This window comes from Mya arenaria, chromosome 16 (genome assembly GCF_026914265.1).
Source record: "Mya arenaria isolate MELC-2E11 chromosome 16, ASM2691426v1".
In the NCBI taxonomy this organism is placed as follows: Eukaryota; Metazoa; Mollusca; class Bivalvia; order Myida; family Myidae; genus Mya; species Mya arenaria.
Genome location: NC_069137.1, coordinates 4,428,464 through 4,456,129, shown reverse-complemented (window position 1 = coordinate 4,456,129; position 27,666 = coordinate 4,428,464). Strand labels below are relative to the sequence as shown.

Genomic DNA, 27,666 nt, shown 5'->3' with positions numbered 1-27,666 from the left:
AACAAGCCACATACTCATACAAACTGCTTTACTGGTAAATTTTGGAATTGCCGCCTTTGAACGATCAGTACAACAAGATAGAACCCGAGTATACTAGGAAACTAAACTAGTTTGAACGGCGCAATAACCATACACATGTCCCAACATTAATCAATTAGTACTGAGTTAATTTTTTTGTTTCAGCTGAGCGTGCATCAAATTTAATACAATGAAGACTACAAAAATAACATATACACTGATAAAGTGATCTCAAATACTCAACGGTCGGATACAAACCCAACCTGCAAACGAATGAAATAAGCAGTGCTTGCTCTTAAAAGAACAATAAAGACTGTACACACTAGTAAATGTGTTCAGTACCTAAACAAAATAGTTCATTTTACATCCATTTGCAATATGAGTTGCTTAGGAATATGTATATTCAGGTTCATATAGTTACTACTTTATGTTGTTCATAAAACGAGAATTAAACTGATAAGATACAAATTGTTCACCGTAGAATAAACCCTTCTTTATTAAGAACAGATCGTAAGATACAGTGTCAAACACATTGGCATATAAATCAACAATTCAAACTATACTAATACAAACTATAAAACAGCAAACCTCTAAAATTATAGGTGTCCAATTATATTGAATATTTTTTTAAAAGAGATTAAGGTATTTGCCCTTAAAAGTTATGAGTTTTACGACAACGGTATGCAACATAGAATACATATGTTAAGTACCGTTATAGGTGCGTACTTTCTACAATTATTGTGCCGTCCTTAGCAGTTGCAGTTCGCCAATGTGAATGGTCCCAGGCAGCTGCATAGATGTAGAGTTGACTATTTTTCTTTGGATTGCTGGGTTTGTGTTTCGCTAAGTATTTCTCGAAATCGTCTGATCCTTTGCTGAGAGAAGTTTCTAGCATACTGTAATCCTCAGTCCACTGTTTATTGTGTACATCAATAGTTTTGTACCATTTATCTATTTCGTCAACGTTAAGACCGACTAAAGGAATGATCTTAGCTGGATCCCCCAGGCGCTTAATATCCTCCTCTAGAGATTGTACCACGTTCAATTGATTTGGATGGAATCATTTTGTGTCGGGTGGGTGGATACTTATGTATGTTCTTGCAGGAGTTTCAAGAGAGACATGACAGGATAAATGCAGCCAGTAATACAAGAAACAGTATTTCCCAAGTTGTTTTGTTCTGAAATACAGTAGTTAGTATTCAACAAGTTCAAGGCATACAAAGTTTCAAGGAAATTATCTATTAAAATATAAATTCAACCTCCTAACCAGGATAGATACATGTTCATATATAATGTGGTAAATAAAGCGTATTGATGCTTTTTAATTTTATGTATTTAAACCCTGTTCGGGCGGATTCATGAGAGGATCACTATTATATTTTATAAGTTCAGAAATCGAAAGTCACAAAATTAGGGCGACATTAGAGGATCATTTTATGGGTAATTTGGTTTTAAATATTTATTATATGACAGAAACTACTACTTTTTGAAGACACTGTTTGTAACGCTATTTGCTATATAAATATTTTTATATGAAATATATTTAAGAACTTGTTTATAAACGAATCGTAGATTTATCAATTTGTGTTTGTTTATAATGATAAATAAAAAATCATTTTTGAAATAACTTATGAGTACTTCAAAATACTTAACGGAAGTATGCAAAGAAGCACGCAAGGTCTTAAATGTAAAGTATGAAGTCCGTATACTCTTTTTGAGTGTTTGCTCAGGAAACCAAGCAGGAAATATAAACTCAATATGAATTATGTATTTCCAATACTCTGACGGAGTGAGATACACGCTGAATTTCTTATATTCGCTATTATGCATTTAACAATTATGCATACACGATTCCATCAGATATCATGTTAACATATGTTAAGGTTCAAACTATATGTTCATTACTATCTACATGTATTACTATTTTGTTAAGTCCCGGCCCTTTTGTTTACTTTAGGTTACACAAAGCGCTGTCTAATTAAGTAGGCTCTACGGTGTTAAATAAAACCAAACGTAGTGTTTGTGATGGATCGAATTAAATAAAAAAATGTATACCTTTTATTGATTTATAGCTTAAGTTTGTGTCATATATCAGGGATTATTAAGACGTCAATACCCCTACGCTCGTTATGTCATATATCAGGGATTATTAGGTTATGAATACACCTTCGCTCTTTGTAGCAATGGAGTGTTTCTATCGCGTATCAGTATTGAAATATATTCTGCTATTTTAATTATTTTGAGAAACAATATTATTCAAGCCAAGTACTTGCATTTTAAGTGATTCTTCATTTTCATTCCAGTCACATTTCGATGTTTCAATTAGAAAAGTTGTTAAATGTATGTACATACCTAAGTCTAGTTCTAAGTTTTTCTCGGCGATGGACTGTTAAGTAGTTACTTTACGAAATGTATGACCCACACATACTTTATAGTGTAAAGAAAAGTGTTGTTTTGATACGCATATATATATATGTTCACAACCTTCAAAATAAACTAGAGTCTTTCAATTTCAGATGCATCTCAAAATTGACCAATATACAGTTGCCTAGATGCAGACAATCAAGGACTCGGTTATCCTACAAACAATGACAATGTTCGAAAATGCACAGTGAATTATTAAAAACATATCATTAAATAATCCAAACGTTGAATTTATTCGATTGGCCTAGACACCTTATGTTGAATCAAATATTATTTCAATAGTCACAGGTTTTGCACAGTAAAAGTTTAATCAAAGAGCCGTAAAATATAAATCAATCACCTTAAAATTTTCATCCATCAGACCTTGAATCGTTGCTTCCTGCCTGAAACGAAATTATTTAAAATGTATTATAACATCATTACAACGTTACATTCATCAGATTGATTGGCATTCACGCCTTATGTTGAACCAAGCAGTATTGCAACAAATTTTGTAAGTGTATTATTTAAAACAAAAGCGTCTTCGAGACAAACTAATGTTCATACCTATTTGACAGAAGATAAATTAATAACCAATAAAGTATGAAGTATGTTGTAAATAGGTTTACAAACAGCCTCTATTTTAAACCATTTGTTTTCACATTGAAAACAGTTTCTTCCATTTAGAAAAGTTATTCGGCACGAAATAACTACTTTAAGATATATTCCTCTTTTTTATGAAAACCTAATCCTATATATGTCGTGTTAGACGAGTTATTCCAGTGATATTGCATCCAGGGTATACATCAAGCCAAGCTGAGTAAAGGCATTATCTGTTCGTGTGTATAGTACATCAGCAATGACTACAATTCTATGTGTAAATACAGTTGAATACCGCTATTCCGAACACCGTTTAACCGAAGTTATCGCTTTTTCAAAATTATTTTTCAGTTCCGATTTCACTCCTTCTTTTTAACTAAATTTTTAATCTTTAATCCGAAATTGCTAGTCCGAAATAATTGCTATTCCTATGTTTAAATTACGGTTCCAATTTGGTATTTCACACCTATTTATCAATTTTTATTTTGAATAGAAATAAATGACCATTCTTCAAACCGGACACAAATCGAGGGTTAATGTCATAGGAGTTGTTGTCACGATTAAACCTTATTAATTATAATAGTTGTTTTTTTGTACATTTTACTGCTGGGCCTCAATTTGGCATACACAATAAAACAAAAATTATAATGTTAATCAGGTCTCATGTTGGTAAATTGTTCTAGTTTTCTATAATGGAGTCTTGTCTTTTTAAATGTTTGTTTAACACTTTGATTAATTAATGATGTCAAGCATTTTTTTTTTTACTAAAATGAGATTGGAATTGACGAAGATTATAAGTATCTTCCATGGCCGAGAGTGTAAGATACGTTCATTCCGACCCGAGCGTAGGGTGTTTAGCGAAAACGAGGTTTACCGAGTTTGTAAATATGAACTAGTGTTTGCCCACCATGAAGTAGTGACCATTTACTGTTTTATAAAATCCTAGTCCCTTTCGTACTTTACACAATGTTTTGTCGAGTTCATTTGGCTGTACTTTGCGAAATATTGTGAGTTATCGAGCGAATTTGAAAAGTGTTATAACTTATAGTTGATTTAAAGATAATATTTGTGTTGGTAACTCGGGAATTATCGAGTAATGAATTGATATTGTTTAACATTTTCGTTAAGAAGTTTTTTTTTAGCTCGACTATTCGAAGAATAAGGAGGGCTATACTACTCGCCCTAGCGTCGGCGTCGGCGTCGTTGTCGGCAAGTTGGAATTTTCACTTATGAGTCCAATACCCTTCATTCAATTCGCCTAATACTTCAGTTGTTCAGGGCCATCACATAAAGAGGTTAGATAACTCCATATTATCCTTTATACAAATAATAGGCCCTAATTGACTATGGAACTTGAGTTAAAGTTTTAGGTCAGGTTGGGATATTTATTAATAACGTCTATACCCTTCGTTCAATTGACTTAATACTTCACACGGTTGTTCGGGACCATCACACAATGAGGTTACATAAGTCCATATTTTCCTTAATACAAGTTATGGCCCCTGATTGACTTAGGAACTAAGATAAAAGTTTTAGGGCAGGTTAAAGTTTTAGGGAAAGTTGGGATTACCTCATGTAAGTCCAATACACTTCATCCAATTCACTTAATATTTCACACAATTGTTAAGGGCCATTATACAAAGATGTTACATAATCCCATATTATACTTGATACAAGTTATGGCCACTGATTGACTTTGGGACTAAGGTTAAAGTTTTAGGACAGGTTAAAGTTTTAGGGCAAGTTTGGATTTTAATAAAAAAACACTTCTATACCCTTCATTCAATTGATTTCATACTTCGAACAATGAATCAAGACCATTTTACAATAAGGTTTCATAACCCTAAATACAAAATATGGCCATTGATTGACTTTATTTTTTTTATATATATTTACAGGCACATTTTTTATATTAAAACCAGGTTTTCACAGATGGAAAACAGATGGAAAACAAGTTATTAGAATGACTTGATTCATTGTTTGGGCGGGCCGGTGGGAGGGCAGCGTCAAAGTTACCTTATGTATTGAATAATTTTAGCTTTGTTTGACATATTGACCAAACTTGGTATACAGGAATAGTTTAAAGAGACCTTCCATTGGATTAAAGGTCAAGGGTAAAGTTACTATCAATAGAAAAATGGTTGGTATTGAATAACTTAAGTAAGGGTCGACATAACGCGAGCAAGCTTGGTATATATAAATAGTTTACAGTGACCTTTTAGGAGATTTTGTTTTGAGTACCGAGAGTTATGGTTACTGCTTACTTTTTTATTTGATTTTTTATTGCTTTTGGCAGGCACATACATCATTATTTTATTCACTTCTACGTCAAAGCGGCGAAGTCGAGCGCGCTTTATTACGATAGCTCTTGTTTAATATGTTAGCCCAGACTTAGCCCGATAATTCATGTTGTCAATTGATATATGTCGTCCTCATCGCTGAATTCCGTTTTGTCAATGGTTTTTTTTGTGAAAAGAAGTTATTATAAAAGTATTATTTATATTATAATTATGACTTTACTAGTAAAATGCTCAGTAAAAGATGTACTTCAAACATAAGCATATTTTTGGCACGTCTACCAGGATTGAAAGTTGATATAAATATTGTTTAAAGCAAAAGCAATATATATATATATATATATATATATATATATATATATATATATATATATATATATATACGCTGTGTTTCAATTTGGTCTTTGCATAAAATTAAGAATACTTTTCATTTACGTTCTACGCATATCGTAAAAGTATCTACTATACTACATCTTAATGAACATACAATGGCATTGCAAAACATGTTAGTGATGTACACCTGTCATTAATACAAGGGAAATGTTATAATATCAGATAGTAAGTATTATAAGAGTACAAACACTCACCTTTGATGACACTCTGCCATCTTTGAGTTTTCATCCAGCAATCTAAAATTGTAACATTATTTAGCAAGCATGTATAAGTTAGTGACCTTTTTGTTTTTATTAAGCAGTAAATAAATGCAAAGTAACATAAACATGGTAATTTCTAAGTCATAGGATTTGATTACGTTCATGCCTTTCTGTGGTAGATGTGGAAATAGTGGTGGTTGATATTCTGATTAACTCACTGTTTAAACAGTCCGTTATTTAAAACACTTTATCTCGTCTTTAAGCACGACTGTCCGTAAAAATCAAAAGTAATGCAAACATGCAAGGTGTCAAATACGTGTTATCGGTTTGACGTCATTTTGTTAGCTTTTGGCTTGTTTCCATGATTTAATATTACCAAACTAATTGGGTTTATTTACTAATATCTAATTTTGTTACATATAAAAGCTCGTAAGTACTCACAACAAATAGTTCATCCGTTTCAAAGTCACTTGTAAAACATATAGGTTTTGAGGCTCACACGATGAAATAAACTACTCTATACAAACAAATACAGTATGTATATGAGGATCAAAACCTTTTTGGTAGTCGATTTTTAAGTTTTAAAACACAGTATTCAGTACTCGAGTTGGTGGTTCGCGTTAGAAATAAATCAATGCATCATAAAGGTAATTGTTTTATTGCTAGTTTTCCGTTAACAATGTGCTTAAAATCAATATTAAAACTTCGGAAATATCCTGCAATGCCATTAATACCTATACTTGACGAAATACCTTGCATCTAATACATTGCATAAGACAAAGGCCTTTCCTTGATGCCAAAGACGATTGTCTTTATATATAGTATGCTCGTTTCGATCGAATTTCTAACAGTTTGATGATAACGAATATGATCTTAGTATGATCATTGTTTCGATCAAGCTCGTAAATACGAGAATTAAAAAAAAATATATGTTGTCATTTTTACATTTTCGAGAAACAAGATATATTTAAACAAAATTCTTGAACATTATTTCTTTCATTTTTTTATAGGCACATGTCTATGTGAATAATTAGAAAAGTTGTTATAGGTATGTTCATTTTTGCAGTACAGTTCTAAGTCAAACTTGACGATGGAGCGTAAAGTATTTTCTTTACGAGGTTTTTAGTCCACATATTCTTTATACTGTACAAAACTATTTTAATCTGTTATATATGTATACAACCTTTCAGAATAAACGAGAGTCATTTATTACAGATGCATCTTAAAATCGACCTTATATGTGCATGGTGGCTAATTGTTGATAAGTTGCATGTTTAGAATAATCTCTATTTACTGTATTAAACTGTTTTTATCTGTTTTACATAGTTATATCTGTATAAAACATTTCAGAATAAAAGAGAGTCATTTAATTACAGATGCATCTTAAAATCGACCTTATATGTCTATGGTGGTTAATTTTGATAAGTTGCATGATTAGACTATTCTGTATTTTATGGCCTGCATGGTGACATTCAAGAGCTGGGTAAAGTCAAATGACAAGATACGGTACGATATTTCATAAGGAGTGATAAATAAAGGAGTCGTACAGCATAAATACTTTACCTCAAATTCTCAGCTGTCAGCTTTTCAATTTTTTCAGTCTGTTCTAATTGCCTGAAAGTAATACATTCAATACAAGTTATTAAATAAACCTTTCGTTTGATTTATGCCGATGTGAACCAAACAGTATTGTAACACATTTTGAAGTGTCAAATTAAAACAAAAAATATATCACCGCGACCAACAAATATTAATGTCTATTTCAAAGAAGATGACTTTATAAAAAACAGCGTTTGAAATTTATGGCTTGTTGTTTACAAATAAAATCTAGATTACTTCAATGATTTGTATTCCCTTGTACAAATGTTTCTTACATGTACAAATATAACTAAACTTAAGTTATGTTCAAGTGTTTGTTTAGGAAAACCAAACACTAGTTCAGTGATGTGTGAATATATGTGATAAAATGACGGCTTAAATGTGCACAGAAAGAAATGATGTATGTTTTCTGTCCCGAACAAACGTGTTATATAAACCAAGCACGTGTAAAGTAAAGATGCATATAAATTAATATTCGAGATTGCAATATCAAGTTTTAGTTCAATTATCATAACCGTTTATAATACATAAAATATACATCACATATGTTACAATATATTTAATGTAAACAACCTTTTAACGGAGTTTTCATTTTTGAAATGGTGACGTCACACCGGCTTACGAACGATTTAGTTTAATATGTTTTTAAAACGTTATCTATTTAATAAATGCATATATACAATCACATGCACTATGTTGATTAGGATTGAAACGAAATCTTATTCAAAATGTTTCACTTCGTTGAAATTTAAATACATGTTTAGCATAGGAAGAAGGTTATATGATTTCTAATTCATGTAATTATGTTGTTAATGAAATCATGTTAATACACGCTTAACATTGTCTCAAATGGACGAATGCTTTTGTACATACAGAGAAAGAATGAACGATGAAACAGTCATTAAAACGGATATTATTTTGCAGAACATATGATAATAAAGGGAACTAAAACTCGAACACATTCGAGAATTACATATAGGAAAACGACGTCTACTATTGGTGATAGTATGGTGGCAAGACTGACGATTGACTAGAAATACATGAAAAAATTAGAGAAAGGGCATTCCATGACTTTTCGAGGAAACATGCAGTATAGACAGATAAAGGACAGCGGAGAAGTAAGAACTATTATGTGACTTCACAATCAGTATGCATCAAATATCGGACATGTGTTTAGAAAAAGGAAAAAAAAAACATTTAAGTGGTAATGATAAACATGAACATAATTAAAATATATTTTACTTTTTATTGAAAACAAACCCACTTAAAATAAAAAGAAGGTCATTAGAAAATGTTTAACGCATTACATGAATATAATCAACAAGCAATTTTTTCACTGTTTAAATGAACATGGATTAGGAAACATTCAGAGGTTGGTTGGTTGGTTGGTTTGTTGGTTGTTTGATTGGTTGGATTTAAATTATACAATAATTTTATGTCGAGTAATAATTGAGTAGTGTATTTCATAATTAAGTTATTGCTTGTTTTCAAATGTGTCATAAATTTTAATGAACCTTGATCTACGTATTGTTTACCATTTGTGCTTTGTCCTGAAATAGCATTTGTTTTATTCCTTATGGCTTTCCTCCCACTGTTTAAGTTTTACACACGCACACAGATTATTTAACAAACAATAAATTCAAAGGGCTTATTTAACTTAAAACTTACATTAGGTGTATGATTAAAAAGTGTTTGTGTAAGACAAGTGGATTTGATTTGATAAACTACTGGTATTTACATGCACATAGTAACAAGACAGTTTGTATGTGTTTCATTATAAAGGTATATTATGTACGGTACATGTTGACACGTTCTTAGATGAAATAAAATTGAAAAAAAAATCCAAAATCGCAAACTCATGAGTTCATACTTTTGACACAGCCGTTTAAATGTTTAAAAGACATGATATAGGGAACGATTTTTTCTTCAAATGATAACTGGTAATGTGTATGTACATCAACAAGGTTTCATGACATTTATGTTATATTTTGACACGTGCTTAAGTTAAAAAAAAACACAATGACTGGGTATTGTCGAACATCGTTTTTTTTTTTTTACCTTTGTCATCGGCGATAACCGAGTATTGGTTTCAGAAGTCCATCGCCAACAATTATAAGATAAATAAGATTATTATTATAATACTTGTATAACGCATGACCTTTTGTTGATCTTAACATCGCATACTTTTTAATGAAAATTTTCCAAAAATTAATGGCGTTTGTCAATATTGGAGTTATGTTTCTCGCTACAATACTCATTTTTTTTTTATTAACTTCTATCGATCAGGGTAAAATATTTTGCTCGAGAAAAGGCTCGCCAACACAACTTCGACTAGAGAGTTTGTATTAGAAACAAAACAGAGGTTTAGTATCGGGGATGAATATTTAGTAAAATGTTTTTGGTCGGAGATGCATTGCTTAAGCCCAAACTACTGTGACAGAGAATGAATTTTACGCACTGAAATATCCGCTAGAAAGATTTGATTGAAATAACCTATTACAATACTATCATCAATACCGCTTTCTCTCGCAGATTCAGTTCTAAAGTCGAAAGTGAAACGGGCAGGGGAGATTAGAACACCTATGAATGAGTCAATTCAAGTGCTATATTCCACTGGTTCATAGCTTATAATTTCGCGCTCTTTACGAATAATTTCAATAACTATTTGGTGCAAAAACTGCTAAACGAATTAAATTTCATTTTATAAAAAGTCGACCTCATGATTTATTTCGGTTTATGTTTAGAATTTTGACGTTCATTTAAACGCCATATAACGAAATGCTATCTGTCGGCAAAATCCTTTTCTGTTATTTAACTGTTCTTTAAACATTTTGGGTTAGCCTGCTTTATATATTTATACTTTTTCGCCTACTTAATCAATTATTGAATGAATATTTAATTTTACTTTTGTTTCTTCCTAGCCGAGTACAAGCATTTATGTGCACTTGTTAATATCAAGTCGACCTGCATCTTGCATTTGTACTGTATTCACTGCCCTTAAGTCGACATGTAAGCTAAAGAGTTCACCAGTTTGTCAATTTTACCATATACATCTGATGAATATACCTTCGACTGAAATTATTCTGCAAAGTCACGTAGTTTACTAAGGTGAATATGGCAATAACAATTTTACTTACATATCGAGGAAATACGGCACTTGACGATGGAAGTATTGTTAATGAAATCTTGTTAATATATGCATAACATTATCTAAATATGAACTATGAAATGCCTGTGTAAATATGTATAAATAGGACGATTTAAGTACCACATATATGAAATAATGAACAAGGAAACAGTCATTAAAACAGCGATAGACATGGTGAGAATACATAAGCAAGAATGAACAAGAAAACAGTCATTAAAACAGATAGACTGGGTGAGAATACATATACGATCGATACGCATGATCAATTGATCATGTGTTTTGCAAAACATGTTAAGGGATCTACAACTGGTACGCTTTTGAGAGTTCAATATATGCAAACGACGGCTACTGTGGTGTGGAGGCCAGACTGGCTGCGGACAGGAAATATATAAAAACAGCAGTGAAAGGGCATTCCCGCACTTTCTGAGGTAATTAATTCCGTGCTCCATGGACAAATAAAGGACAGCGGAAAAGTTAGAACTAGTATGTGACATCACAATCAATTTAAATGTTATATCGGATATGTGTTTAGAAAAAGGAACCATTCAATTGAAACCAAATTGAAGTAGATTAATCTGTTTTCTTTAAAACAAACCCACCAATCTTACACTTACCTGCGTTTTACTATAGACCTTAAATAGAAAAATGTAGGTTATTAGAAGACGTTCATGTAAAACGCCTCAAATGAAAAGTCTCACACTCGCATTAACATTAAGTGTATGGTTAAAAACATTGACGTTAATTTTGAACACATTATACTGTTCAAGCATAAATAATATCTTACCGGTTTCGTCGATTTTATAGATCGTTATTTTTCTACTTTATCAAAACAATGGTCACGTTATTGTCAGCCTTGTCAATAAACCAAATCCATATCTAGATTTACGAAAAATGATGTTGATTTGGCCTTTTCAACATTTTCTGATCCATGCTAACATTTGTTTGAAACATGACTGACATAGAGTAAGCTTAATTGGGTTGGCTGAAACATAATTCAGCAATGCTTGAACGTATTGTTTTCGAAATTTGAAACTTTTTGTTCAGAAAAAATCCGCGTGGGAATGTTTTTAACAGGCTGGCACATAGCCTGTAATATTTGTCAAATCTCAGAACCCAGGAACATTAACATTGAATATGAAGCAAATTGAGTTGCGATGTAATATAAAAAGGCATTTGTTTCTGCTAGTTGCAAAACTTAATTCATATATCTCCGTATATTAAATATGTTAATAAGTTTTCCTTTATCTGTTTTATTGCCCAAATGAACATTCATAGAAATAGCTACATGAAATAAACGATTCGTTTTACTGCATTGACCTACATTCGCACATTTGATTTTAATATTCTTTCAAAAACAAAACAATCTTAGGAGGAATTTAAATGGCAATAGAGTGGATGGCATGAATAATTTGGTGTTTATTGTTAGATCACAATAGTATGTGTAGGACACCATTTTACTTTCTACATATAAAGAAGTCATAGTATTGACTTGTTTGGCATTGGAACTAGTAAGCAGAATAGCCAGGCTTTGACCATCGATGAATATGGATTTGGATTATTAAAAAAGTACAATGATGTTCATTAGGCTTATACGACATGTCTTGACCTTGGTGTTCCCACGGTGAAGAGCCTCGCGATAAAGGAAACCCCCTATGTAACGTATGATATGGGGTAACGGAAATCTACGTTAACTTCATTCTTTACGCATCTTACACACTGAACACATATGTGTTGCTATCTAAAACCCTTCAGTCAATATGAAATAATATGTTAAATATTACATATTATTAAAAGACGGTAATTAGACAAATACTTAGGTCAATTCCCAAATACTTAAAACAAAGAAAAACTATAACAGAATGTATGATAGGGGTATAATTTATAAAGCAGTTATCACCCAAATCAACAATGGCGTTGTGCGCTTGTTTAATCTTTTTTGTTTAAATTTAATAATTCACGCAATGATTTAATATGTCCTTTCCTTCTTGTACATATAGACAATATTTGTTTATATGTTGTAGTATATTGTTTTTTATCATTATCAAAATCGTGTTCAAAGTGCTCATTTGATGAAAAATATAACCAAACTTGATTAAAAATAAGTCATCAAGTTTGACGAGTGGAGTAGATATGATGAACTGCTGGTAAAAAATGCACAGATAACATAAATTGTGTTTTCGGTTCGAAATATTATGTTAGATACATTTCCATTCCATAATTGCAATTCCGTCTTTTAAATGTTAATAACAATATATATCAAATCGACCAGTGGGCATACGTATATTACCTATTGAATACACTATTTGTTACACTATTATATATATAATTTGGTTTCGATTTTGAAATCAAAAATTCATCAAAATGATATCGCCGAAAGGTGTGTTGTTACGGATACCAGAACTTTATATACAACGTATTCCGGTACTAGAATAGCAACGTTCATAACGTGTTCCCGCATGAGCTTGGTTACGAACTTCACGTATTACCGTATAAGCATGGTAACAAACTTGGTTTTCATTTGCTGCTAACATTTTAAGGACTGTGAATTTTAGGGATTGTATGCCCCATGGATGTACATTTAATAGACAAACATCGAATAATTATTTACTTCTGCAAAACCTGGTGAAGTAGGCCAGACATAAAATACGACCCTTGATAGTTTTGTGTGGTTTAAGATACTCATAAATTGCGAACGTTTTACTTTTGATAAATAAACAATATTGTAAGGCATTAAAGGTGAAACTTGCTTGATCTTTGCTGAGTTTGCAAGAATCATGATTGTGAAACATTTCGCACATTTGAAAATGCTGAACTACGCATTTGTTGTAGATGAGGCATATTATTGTTCAAACCCTTTTTATAACCGGGACCAAGAAAAGTTTAATATGTTGCAAACTTAGTTGTTAATTTGATTTTGAAACGTAAGTTCCTTATTTAGTTTTATTACTGACCCTTGTTTGATTAAAATTCGGTTTCTGCAATAAAACTAAACTATTAAAATCATCCTTTTGTGATTTTCCCATGGCATTGAAACTTATAACCACGCGTATAAAATCACGCCATTATTAAAGATTTTGCGACAGACGGAGATGTTTCATATATCTTATATCCAAACATATGTACATACTTTATGCATTTAAGGATATCGAATTTAAACTGAAGTTATTTACATAAGTTATACAATATTTATTTTAAAGTGAACAATTACAAATAGTTATTTCCTGTACAGATAATGGATTTATGTTTGTACTCACGTATTTGTCTTCCAAACAAAATAATATAACTAACGTATACCATGGTTGGCTTGCTGTACATTTGCATAAAAGCAAATACTAGATTGTAGCATCATTTTCCTCTCTTTCGAAATTATTGCTCATATATTCAAATATAAATTAGCATGTATGATTTACGTTGGGATTAATTAAAATTTATATTTGAGGAAGTATTAACACTAGCTCTATGAATAATAAGCTGCCATATTAGACAAGTAGAATTGATACAGATGGTCTACATTCAACATACAAGAAATTATGTGTGTTTTCGAACTGATCGTGCATGTTAAATACATCTTAACACATGATTAGATACATTAAACTAAAATAGAATCCAACATTGTAACATAATATTTTCATTCAATTATTCTAGCAATTTTAAATGAACGTATGTAAACATGGACGAGTTTGCGATGTATCAAAAGTTATATTTCAAGAAATCAACATACTTACCGTTTTGCCTCTATTACAATACTGAAAGGAGAAAGATATCAATCAATAGTTAAACGAGTACAGTGTATGTGATGAATTGAAGATGTACATGCACATGGAAAAAATGGTTTTGTTGGTATACATAAAGTAATATGAGAACACTTGCATAATAAAAGGGATAAAAAAGATGATCGAGTATAGTCGACAATCGGTCTGACATCGGAGATAATAAATTATTGTTTTCGAAAATAAAGTACCGCTATTAGTTAAACAAATATAGAAAATATATATTCTAATATATCTAGAAAGCATGAAATATGATCGGGACAGTAAGATATGTTGTATACAAATCTTTAAAATTAACGACTCGTAAAAATAGGATTATCAAGATTCAATATATCCGATAAACAAAATATTATGTTTGCCAGTACGAAAAAAATGAACTTCTTCAGAACAAATTTATTCTTATCAATAAAAATGGCATATGCTACCTATTGCAAGCCTTATGTCTACGTTTTGTAAGTATTTATAATAGCTTTACGGTTTATTACTAGAACTAGATAATAATCATTGAGAAATAAGCTACTGTGAGAGCATGCAGCATGTAGTAGCACAGGGGCATTACTTATAAGCAAGAGGTGTCGCTATTTGCTGAAGTTAAATACGCAACAATAATATCAATGGAATACCTGACAAAGGTCAAAATTATATGGAACTTATTTTGAAAACTGTGTAGTTTATTCAAAATACATCACCCTGTTATCATATGATATTTTTAGTGTGTCTTGCAGTTTCGTAAATGTAACCTTAACAGTATAACTCCACTAAATACTTATTGTTTTAAAACAGTTTAAAATAATTATAAATTATTATACACATGTTTTCGATGATTCTCCGTAGAGAAACATACTCTATAAAGTAGAGTTAAACAATTAAAACAAAGTTGTTGGATTACTGATTGAGGTCATTTTCCGTATAATTTAGTTAATTGGTTTAGATTACTTGATTAGGAAAACGTTATAAGAATAACTTTGTATTTTCGAAATAATCACATACATAAAAGTTGCGTTTTAAAATTGTTTTATTTTCAGGACGTTTTTCATTGTCTAAGAAACATACGTACTGCGTTAACTAGAGTAAAAACTTTATTTTTTTGGTCATTAACAACTAACTTTATGAATTTACTTTTGCATTCTTCAAATTTCCCACAGCTTAAATTTTGACGCAGGTTCATTTATTAATATCCATACAAACACACTTCTTGTATCTACGCAAGGACAGAACAACAACGGATGTCCACACATATCACAGATATATTTGGGATCCCCCATATAAAAGGTATACTTATCACGTGTAAGTTTAACCCACTCACACTTTATTATATTTTGTGAACATATACAATGTATGCTTAAATTTAAGTAGATGCACTTTGAATTACATATTTTTAATATTTTACTATAAGAAATGTTGCTTTTTTACGTGTTGTAAGTTTTTATTTTACGTCAAACAAACGACCAGATTAAAGTGATATAAACAGACCAAACTGGTTTGATAATCTATGTGAAAGTGCCATGGGTTGTTGTGTTCATCATGGGATAAGCATTGGAGGTCCGATAGTCCAACATCATCAAGAGCTTATAAATGTAAGAGATAACAGTCACAATTGCAATTGTGTACAATGCACGCAAAGACGCTTTTTTGTGATACCCTGTTTCAAACAAATTCATTTTTGTTACGAACTATATTTAATAACAGATTCGATTTCCGTGTACTTTTTCTACATATCAAACATTGGACTTATAGAGTGAGGTCCTATTGGCCGCAGTTTATAATATATACATATGAAACGACGGTCTTTGATTATATATAACATGTACTTTATCCAACACAATGCATTTACATTTGTATGCAAATAGACTAACTTACGATCTCACCGACTAACTCACCAACTGACTCACCGACTGACTCACTGACTGACTCACAGACTGACTCACCGATTGTAAATCGAACCCACAAAGAACTAGTAAGAATGTCGTGGCCACGACTTAACATAGTCTTGTGCACGAGATAAACAAACACCTAACATATTACGGAAGACATTCTTCATATGGTTGCAAATATTTTTGTTGCATAGTTTTGGCGGTGGGACTGTAGTTCTTTGTCCTTTTTTATCTTTGTAAGTCCTCAGATGAGCAACTGTTTCGGATGAAATTCTCGTCAAGCATATTATCGGTCCTGGCAAACTTCGGCGTATTAGTTTGCAGTTCTGTCACATTATCTTCCACAAAGTCTTGAATACCAAGCCTTGCCAATTCTCTCAATTCTAGTAACTCACTTTCATAAATAGAAAAAAAACCGGCAAGGTATATCATGTTTTATAAAAATTATCTGAACAAGTGTATCTACGTTATTTGGGTACATACGCAAAGATGTAAAAAAGATATAAATGTTCTATTCCTACATGAATTTTATTTTTAGCTGAAATGATAATGTTTTTTTAAACATTAATTACGATTTATTTCCATGTGTACATATCGATATATTCTATTCATTTACCCTAAATGCATGCTAGATTGTCGTTCAATATGAATAACAATTATCTGGAGTGTTCGTTATTTGTTATATTAGCCAACTAATAAAGCTAAAGTTTGCCACTTCATAAGGCCACGTAACTAATTAATAAAATATAATTTTAGTCGCGATTTTTCTGAAAGTCTATTTTCCTTGTAACGAATATCACACTAATGAAACTTGAAATTATGTATTATTATATTTTAAAATTAATTATGAAACTGACTTTGTTATTCACTCGATATGAATGATACGCAACAACGCAGTCAATAATGCATCAATAATTCATTTGAAATATACAGTAGTCAAATATAAACCATTTCAGGAGGTACAAGGAAATTACCAAAACAGCACTGAACGATATGCACATATTCTTAAACATACTATCACCGCATACAAACTAATATCAACACCAATGCACGAGGGTATTTCCACCTTTGAACGGACAGTGAAACAGGACATCAGTCGAGTTCTAGATTACTAGGGATATTTTGTGTTAAAATACTCTACATTAATTTTATATTTGATATACTTTTTGACAGCGTTGATGTTTGTATGATGGATAAAAACACTTTGTTTTCTTATGTGTTTTATAGTATGAAGTTAATATGGAAGAAAGTTTAGCACTTTGCTCTGGCAACAGTAACGAACATGTCATTTAAGCACATATGAAATAATAAAAAATCACTTACTATAAAGCTTCAAATGATTTTTTGCACACGTTCTTAACCAACATTGACACATTACATACAGACATTTACGATTCTGGAATCTGATTGTTCGCCCCCAAAACCACCGTCGACACTAATTGCACAGGCTTATTGAGAATTAATGTGTTTATTAACGCGGCAAAACTATTTATGGCCATTGATTTATATCAATCAATCTGGTGAACAAGCACAGCAATAAGTTAGTTGTTATGTACTGTAGAAATAGGAGGATAAGACTGGTGTTGTGTCATAACGTTCTTAAATTGTCTGTTAACACGCCATAACGAATGGTGATTTGATTTTAAGCGAACGGATGTACAAGCAATTTGTGCTTAGTGTCGAACCGAAATTACTTTGTTCTATGTATTTAATATATATATAATTCACACTTTTGTCAAAGGATTGATGTTGCGAAAATGTAGAAATTGTATATATAGGAAAAGAATAACATATTCATTAATAGTACAGCTTTAAAAAGCAAAAAAAAGCTTGCCGTTGATCTCATTTACCTCAAAACATGTGTTTTACAAATCAAATTTATGTAAGATTCCCGAATTTGTATACAATGATAATGTATTCACTTTGGCACTACAGTGCATGAAGATTTGTGAATATTTTATAAAATTCATAACAGTATGAAGTAGTAGTAGTAGTAGTAGTAGTAGTAGTAGTAGAAGCAGAAGAAGCAGTAGTAGTATCAATATCAGTAGCAGTAGCAGTAGCAGTTATAGTAGTATTAACAGAAGCAGGAGTAGCAGTAGCAGTAGTAGTAGTAGTAGTAGTAGTAGAAGTAGTAGTAGTAGTAGTAGTAGTAGTAGATGTAGTAGTAGTAGTAGTAGTAGTAGTAGTAGTAGTAGTAGTAGTAGTAGTAGTAGTAGATGTAGTAGTAGTAGTAGTAGTAGTAGTAGTAGTAGAAGTAGTAGCAGCAGCAGCAGCAGCAGCAGCAGCAGCAGCAACAGCAGCAGCAGCAGCAGCAGCAGCAGCAGCAGTAGTAATAGTAGTAGTAGTAGTAGTAGTAGTAGTTGTATTAGTAGTAGTAGTAGTAGTAGTAGTAGTAGTAGTAGTAGTAGTAGTAGTAGTAGTAGTAGTAGTAGTAGTAGTAGTAGTAGGAGTAGTAGTTGTTGTAGCAGTAGCAGTAGCAGTAGCAGTAGCAGTAGCAGTAGCAGTAGCAGTAGCAGTAGCAGAAGTAGTATTAAAATTAAGCTATGATGTACGCTCATATGGATACAAAAAATGAATGGGGTAAGGTTCTTCATTATAATCTTTGGATTCATATCACATTTCGGAGACAGAGTCAGACATATTGTTCTATGTGAATTTTAAAATTGTATTTCATGGAAATTTCGATATGAGACTTTATTTGTATTCGTAGTCCTGGAAAACCCGCCATCTATTTAAATAGAGCAATATGGCATGTTGTTTTGTGGACTAAACAGTAAGCAATACGGTATGGGCTGAGCAGTCTCCAGGGAGTCGATTAGACAATGAAGTGGGGAGAAGTAGGACAGCTTGGAAGAGTAACGAGAGGTCATGTTTTGTGTATTAAGCTTTCAAGAATTTGTGGCGAAAACCTACAGACAGTAAATAAATTAAAAATAGTTATTTAAATATAATGAAATTCTACTGTTTACTGAAGCGTTGATAATTATGATATGCTAAAATGATGTTGAGGATTTAGAGTAGTTTGAACTTTGGTAGAACATGTAGAACAATTTGTTATTAACGAGCCATTGGGGGTATAACAACCTTTATACATGATCGTTTCACAGTGAAACAATGTGAGAACTGTTATTTGTATTTGAAAGTAAATGGTAAATTATTTATTATCAGCAATGATATTGTTATATTCTTAAATAATAATAATATACCACACAGAAGTGGTAGGGAAATATTTGCTTTTAATGCAACCACGTATAGTCGGTTAAATTGTTTAACAAGGTAACATTGTAGCCACAAAAAACTGTTGACTGGCTGTCGAAGTATTGACCAATTATATAGCAACACATGTTGACCGTTGATACAAATAAGAGGGCATGGAGTTTAATGCTATTAGGATCATATTTCAACATTTATTATACATTATTGTCACATAGGCATATGCAAAGTTGAATCATTGGCGCTTCGAGGTTTTATCTCTCCCGTCCTAAATTAAACGAATCAACATTTTTATACAATTAGCTTTATTATGCCGACAATGTTTCAGAGAAACGGTTTTTATCGTTATTTTAGATATGAAAAATGTTAGTTTTAGTAGTATTCAGAGTAGTAATTGAAAGACAATCAAACATTTAAATTTAAGAATTTGCTGAAAGACATAGTTTTGGTAAAGACAACTATAGAAAAAAAAATGATTGATGATGGCGAAATAAAGATAGGTTAAAGCCAGGAACAATAATGTTAGAAACTGATGCCTGACGACCTCGCACAAATGTAGTATTAATTGAAACGTAATGGCTGGCTACTTACTAATGTACATGAATGACCTATAGTGTATTATCTATGATTATATTTGCCCCTTTTATCAACTAAAACCGGACGAAGGTGATATTTGCAATATTTAAAAGCAAGAAAAAATACTTTTGTTCGCCCTTTAAAGTGATATAAAAATAAAATTCGTCACTATATCCTTGGTCACTTTTTGATAAATATTACTTTCATATAAAGGCTTTCCTTTTAAGATTCCCTGGCCTAGGCGTTTATGTTGGTGATCCGCAAGGATAACATATTTGTTTAGTAACTTAACATTGTTTTTACCTTTGCGCGTTTGTATCATTTCCAAGGTTGCTCTGCCTCTCCCTTGGTAAGACTAGCTTGCTTGCTGTATAAACTCTGTCAGAAAAATATAAGGATTAATTAAATTGTAGGTTATATTTACAGACAGGTCATATTTAACGTAATATCCATTATGAAATATTTTATGATTTATCAATTATATTGTTCAATATTAAAACAAAACACTTAAATGCATTGTGTATCCCTTTAAAACCTATAAGATCGATCGACTTATAAATCCAGTAAAATTAATTTTAAACAAATATATTGACGCAAAGTTTAGAACAATTGATTAACCATACAAAAAAAATACACAAATCATGTTTTACAAAACAATATTGAGTGAGTTTTGTTGTAATGTGCATCAATCAATACCAAGCCAAAGTAAGTATCAAAATGGCAGCCGACCTTTAGTAAAATTGTCCAATTGAACTTTGTTTTCAAAAATTAAATCCATTATTGTGTTTATAGTTAAAACTTATACAAATAGTTATGCCAAACTCAAGTTTGGGGTTACTTTAGCATGTGTTTGCTTTTTTTTGAATCTCGATAGTCTGGTTCGCGACTCTGTACAGTAACGGGCCTTGTGCGCATCTGTTCCGTAGATAAGCCGTGACGCATCCTCTCTATTTCTGCTCCAAAACAGAAAAAAAAACATTCGTATGATTTGATGGTATTTTGAAAAATACGTTGCTAAAGCAAAATAACGCCAGGATATTTGCTTATAATCATTTGGTAAAATACGATTATTTTTGAGAATTAAAAATAAGTCCCAACATGCCTTATAACTTTTAACAAATATTTTAACAGGGGTCACAAATGTTACTTATATTATATCGAGTTACCTAATCTTGTATAAGGTAGCAAGTCAATCATATTGAAATGTCTTTGAGATATATCTTAAATCATAAATTGCGGAAAGAAAAAAGGCTGACACCGGAATTGATAGATCATTGCTTTATATCTTTTGAAATGAAGACCTAATGATACTGGTTCGTATGTATTTAGGGAATTAGTTCCATTACTTTGCTTTTCAAAAATCATTAGGCCTCTATTGAAAATAGTTTGTGTGTCATGCTAGAACATTCCCGATCTTTTGAAGCCGTTTAAAGTTTAAAGTATATATAAAGTTACGTTATATTTAAAAAATGATCTATGTTTTTCAATTTCATTAAAATCATCTTAAATAATAAAAAATGTGTTTCTTTTATTAGTTTAATTTAAATCTAATGGCGTAAGTGGTGTTTACCTTTGTTACTCTTGGCCCACGTCTAAACCAGCATCTAACTGCTTTAACAATTGCACTGTAAAATAATTACAGAATGCATATACATGCTTTAAAAATATCCTACTTCCTGGTGCAATCAGAAAGTGTTTTTTTATCTGAATGCATGAACTCCGTAGTTAGGTATACAACCATTATTGAGTAAAGCAAATATAGCTTTTGGCAACCCTTTGTCTCAAAAATGTATTGCAACTAGCTATGTGTTACTAAACAAAATATTTACTCAGAAAGATAAATTGTTATCGTTGATCGACGAATATACTAGGTAAATACTCTCACTCATTCATGAATTGCAGTCAACTCCTACTCGTATATTCCATTATTTAAGAGAACACTCAGTTGCATAAAATTCGTTTTCATAAGGAAATGGAGAATTGTTGAAAGTGAAGAATGGAAAATTATATTATCAAAAACACTTACATATTATAAAAATTATGCAACTATTAATCAATGTACATATGACATTGCAAAAGAAACAGAAACGTGCCACAACATGTGAGCATTCCAAACTCATAAATTAAGAACGAAACGTACGAAACACAGTTCATAGTAAAACATATATCTTGTTCCAAGCAACTGTTTTTTTTATTGCTTTCATCTTTTCTGACTGTAAGAACTAAGGGTACAAAGTATATGATAATAATTAAATGGAACGATTTGTCGTCATTATACCAAACACTTATGAGAACACATATATGCACCAGAAAATACTTCATTTTGAGAAGAGAATAATGAGAAAAAAAACTAATGCTTGTTTTAAATAAAACATATTAACGCTGAGTGTGATTTTATTTCGTTTTGTAATAGCATATAAAGACAAACGATAGGAACACCAATTGACGCTAACTATGTACCTAAACATATTCAACAACTCAACATTGCTCTTTGGCTACTGATTGAAGTTTGATTTCTACCTTCTGTAGAGAAAATCACATGACACACTGAATCTTAGTGTCGTTAAAATATGATGACAGGCGAGACTTTTCAATTGGTAAATACATGCGTATTCTTCATTCAAATGTCCACTTTAACGGCATCTTTATTTACTGCAACTATGCATTCGATACAAAATTGAAATATATATTTGCATTTCATATTATATTTTCAATTTGGGTTAAATGTATTCAAATGTAAAAATATTATACATAATATACGGGTGATACGCGTTTCTTTTTTTAAAACTGACTTTAAAACATCCTTTCATTGAATGGAATAACCACATCTGTTTTTTTGAAAATGTAAAGACATTGAATTTGTTTTGTGCGATCGCACCTTTATTTTCAATACAAACCAAAGTAATAATGGTACCTCTGTTTCTTGAATGCTGCATTTTAAGCGATACAAATATCTTATGCACTGATTTCCCTTTAAAATTGTATAGTATTGTTTTGTTGACATCATTTGGCAGTTTCAAGGACTGTTTTAAGTGCCCATCAAAGTAGGCAAAGAATGAAAATTGTTATTGATGTATATGACTTTTATCTATATGCAGGCATACGTATTTTTGCTGTATCTCTCAATTTGATTGACCTAATTGCAGTTTGACACGTTCTGTTTTCGCATGGGTATCATTGAAAATGGCATATTCTTAACTTTGATTTTTTTCAGCGATATATATTTCCTGACGTTCATTATCGGGCAGACCATTTTCGAATTCCTTCATTTGTTCGATTCCTAATTTAACAGCTTAATCAACATTTACAGTTTATGGTGCTATCTGACCTGTAACTAAGTTGATGATTTCATCTGAGTAATTCGACGGGTCCAATGGATTTATACAGTCATTTATCGCTCTCTGCAGTGATATATGATCGTTGCAGTCACTCAATAGTCTTGCCTTCATATCCTCTTTGGGTTTATCATTAGATGGCTTAACTTGTTCACTATTTGAAAGGCTTGAGATGTCTGCCTCCAACCTGCTAAAAATGTGTATACCAAGCGAACATATCTTGGGTGTGTCGGATTTTAATGTAATACCAATAATGCCTTGTTTTCCATACAAGTATCTCATAAATGTTTTTTCTCAATGAACATATCATTTGAAATGCCGTTCCAAACTCCAAGAATGTGACGCATCACATGCTCCCATTTCCGAAATATTTCCCTACATAAACCGGGCACTGACTCCATAGATCGTAAATAGGAGCGGCAATACGAAGCGTAATACACGTGCCCTGCTGCAAAGAATTAGGGGATCATAGATTTAATAACTACAAAAGCCCTAGTCAGTTTCTTTTTCAGCTATGATGTGAAGCATCATGATCAGCACTGGTGTTATAACACAGTTATCCATAGCTTTCATGTTCTACTACAGCTCTGCAAGAATCTCCTTGAGGTCACCCATGCTGTCTATTAATCCACTTACATATGTTTCTCTCAGTAGTTTTTTAGAAGTAAATTGAAATAAATAAAATGCCATTGTTTTTTATACATATATGTAAACGGTTGTGCTCATTTCATTTAGTCTGTGTGAATTAATGCTTATTTTGGCTGCCATATTGGACGCCATTTTGGTTTATATGTAAATATGTATGTCATTTGTGATACCTATATTGCATATATACATTGTAAAATAGAAACTAGATACATTTGTATAACAATTGATGGTATTTGAAACAAAACCTAACTCAACTGTCAATTTTCTTTGTTTTGGCGGCCATTTTGGACGCCATGATGGCCTAATTATGATATGATTTTTTTAAATTGATCGGTTTGCATAAAGAATACATAATGATATAGTTTTGCACAGGAAAATTATGCATTTATACAAAATTACCAGTCAATTTTTGAATTTGGTGAAATTTGGCAGCCGTCTTGGACGACATCTTGAATATATCGATTTCCCCAAGGGTGGTGTGAGGCCATCAAACAGAATCCTTAACAAGGGGGTCTAAACTACTTAAAAAGCTAAAAACATTTTCTATACACTCCAGTGCAAGGTTCAGCCAAAATATCCCACTTGGCTGCCGGGTTATTAATTACTATAGTTCATACTATTTTAATGGCATAAGAATCTTATGGGTGACATCTTGTATACAAGCATATCTGAGGAAATACATACTTTACGGTCACAAGTTATTAAATTGTTAATAAAATTTTACTCTAAAAGAATCAGCAGGACTATATTTCCTTCGCATGCATGTGGTCCACCTGTTTATGTTCGAACAATTTTTTTTTCCAAAATGTCCATAAACACAATTTTAATTTGGGGTGGCATACAACTTGTTTTGTTGATATATATAAATTGAATGTGTTTTACCTGACAAAATTTGAGCAGTTTATTTTTGCAGATTGAAAACTGAGTTAATATAAAAATTACCTGGTGCCTTTAACTCATCACGATGAAAATGGCTGGAAAAGAGTTCCTTGACCTCCAGAACCATGTTCTTCATTTCTGGTAACTGGTTTGTGCTGACATGGTTTACAGCTGAATATCAAATTAATGTCAGTTTAAGCATACACGTACACATTTTAAGTTATATAAATTATATGGTGTCTTGATTCTACTTATTTGAGGCTACACACAGAACTGCAGTATATTCAAGCATGTACAGTATGCAAATGTTCAATATCTCGATCAAAACAACCTGATAACGATTCCGTAATAAAACAACTCCAATAATTATCTAATGTTGAAATCAAAGAGAACATGATAAAAAAATCAAGTTAAGATGACGTACTTGCATGTATTTCTTTCAGGAAATTTTTGTTCTGAAGTAAAGATTCTATTTCTTTGAGACCACATTTGACTTTTGTTTTGAAAGCTTCATCTGAGATCAATTTAACTGTTTCGTCGATAAATGTCGTAAGCTGTGAGTGATAAAGATTAAAATCACCCTCGTTCAGCTTTGGATTGGGCAGGTGACATAGTTTGTTTCGAATGACTTTCACATTTTCTATGTCATTTATTTGTGTCGGCGTCACCTTTTGTACAATTTTGGTTAATATCAGCCAGTACATCTGTACATCCCATGTCTCCAAATCCGTGCCGGATCCATTTTGAGGGAAAAAAGCGTGTTTTCTCTGTTGTCCAATTCTCCAAAGAAGAATTTCTTGTTTTTTTGACTGCAAAAATATATCCAGTGTTGAACCCGAATCTAGGACGTACTTAAAAATAATTTTTTCTAAGCACCATGTACACGGGCCTTGAACGGTAAAAAGCAATTGTATAAAGTTTTCCCGTTCTTTCTGTAGTTTCTCGTCAAACTTAATTCTTGCACCAGACATGTCTTTGACCTGTAAGTAGACGCAACTTTAAGTAAGGCCACACTAACTTGGAGCTTTTATCGATGGATTCACAGAACGTTTTGTTTGAAGATGAAGAGATTTTCCAACGCAGTTACTTCCCTTTAAATTTTACTGTTGTTTTTTTAAGCGAAATCATCGACGCGTGGAGTATTTAAAAAGTGAAACACGTCTAGTAATCCTTAGTTCCTTTTTAAAATGATGGCTCTCGATCAGCATTGTTTTAAAAATTTAAGTTTAAAAATAGCTAAATATCAAAAGAAATAAACACGTGTATGTAGGACGAATCTAAATTGGGATGCTACGTGAAAAGTTAACCTCAAACATGCTTCTCGACTTCAAAATTATATGTATTTAATCTAATTATTGAAGCAAATTTAAACACTTATGTACACATGTCAAAATGAAAGTTACATAAACTATGTTTTGAAACAATACAAAACATAACAAGAAGCGCTTCGTTATGCATGCGTAGTCATGCTCATTAAACTAGAAATGGTTGTCCGGTGTGCAAGAGGAAAAAAAAACACATTAAACAACAAAGCCTTTCAAACCGATTGATGCATTGCGTGATTGAGATATAATGAATAACTAGTTTATCTCTAGGATAAGTCAATTTCTTTAAATAAGACGGCAATTTGGAGATGTTTAAGTTTGCGGGTTGTGGTTTAAGCAGGCCCGTACACAAATTGCCTTCCGCAATGCCACTTAAGTTCAGTTTTGACTTAATATGATTATTAGAAATCTATATCTACCATTTGATTGCCCAATTAAGTTATTTGACAATACTGTTACTCCTATTTTACTATATGCTTGTGAAATTGAGGGCTACCGCCATCTTTATTTGATAGAAAAGGTGCACACTGATTTTATGATGCATATTCTGAATGTTAAAAAAGCACACTTATATAATGTTGTATGGTAATCTTGGTCGTTACCCTTTAAGTATAATGATAAAAAAAATGCATAGTAGGATTTTTGTATAAATTGGCCTACAACCAATACAATATGTTATCTATTTTGTATAAGTTTCTTTTAAAATATTTTTCAGCTCTTGAACATAATTATGGATTGTTTAGTAATGTCAATGCTCTTCTTGATGAATGTGGTTTGAGCTATATATGGCAGAACCAATATTATACTACTTAATAGCAATCTGTGTGAATCTAGTCGAAACTTGTTTAAAAGACCAGTTCAAACAGAACTGGAATAGTGATGTTATTTTATTCTTCCAAATGTACCAATTACATAATTTATAAAACTGAATTGGAACTTGAAAAATGTTATCTTAATCTTGTCCAGTCTCTAATAAATTTTAGACTTTGTAATAATCATTTACCAATTGAAAAAGGAAGATTGCTTGGTATAGACAGAAACGCTAGAAAATGTCAGTGATGTACTCTAAATGAAATTGGTGATGAATTCCGCTTTCTTTTATTCGGCTCATATTTTGTTAATAATAGGAAAAGATACTTACATTATGTAAACATGCATAATACTAATATATTTTCTTTCAAATATTTTACGTGTGAAAATGATCCTTTCAAACTAAATAACTTTAGCAATTTTGTCAAAATTCTATGTCAAGCTTTTAAAACTCCACCTGCCAACCCTTAACTATAATTACTTGATATTTCATTAATGATTACATCCACTGTCATTATGAATAGTTATATATGTTTATGTACTCAAACTTTTTAAATTTGTACCTACTTAGTCTA

General features: G+C 31.6%; 1 protein-coding gene across 4 annotated transcripts in view; it reads right to left on the bottom strand.

Annotated features, from left to right (window-relative positions):
- Positions 1-540: 540 nt before the first annotated feature.
- LOC128222474 (uncharacterized) overlaps positions 541-27,666 on the bottom strand; it is a 43,995-nt gene continuing 16,869 nt past the window's right edge. Inside the window, exons 2-13 of one of the 4 annotated variants that reach the window (XM_052931488.1) lie at positions 25,381-25,936; positions 25,020-25,127; positions 23,738-23,877; positions 21,665-21,720; positions 20,933-21,047; positions 20,398-20,472; positions 14,384-14,404; positions 11,273-11,290; positions 7,475-7,525; positions 5,906-5,947; positions 2,783-2,825; positions 541-1,196 (exon numbers count right to left, since the gene is read on the bottom strand). In XM_052931488.1, the coding sequence (XP_052787448.1) occupies positions 1,128-1,196; positions 2,783-2,825; positions 5,906-5,947; positions 7,475-7,525; positions 11,273-11,290; positions 14,384-14,404; positions 20,398-20,472; positions 20,933-21,036 (423 nt within the window). In that variant the 5' untranslated portion in view covers positions 21,037-21,047; positions 21,665-21,720; positions 23,738-23,877; positions 25,020-25,127; positions 25,381-25,936 and the 3' untranslated portion in view covers positions 541-1,127. The remainder of the gene's footprint in view (positions 1,197-2,782; positions 2,826-5,905; positions 5,948-7,474; positions 7,526-11,272; positions 11,291-14,383; positions 14,405-20,397; positions 20,473-20,932; positions 21,048-21,664; positions 21,721-23,737; positions 23,878-25,019; positions 25,128-25,380; positions 25,937-27,666) is intronic. The other 3 variants (XM_052931491.1, XM_052931490.1, XM_052931492.1) reach the window with 3 other exon arrangements.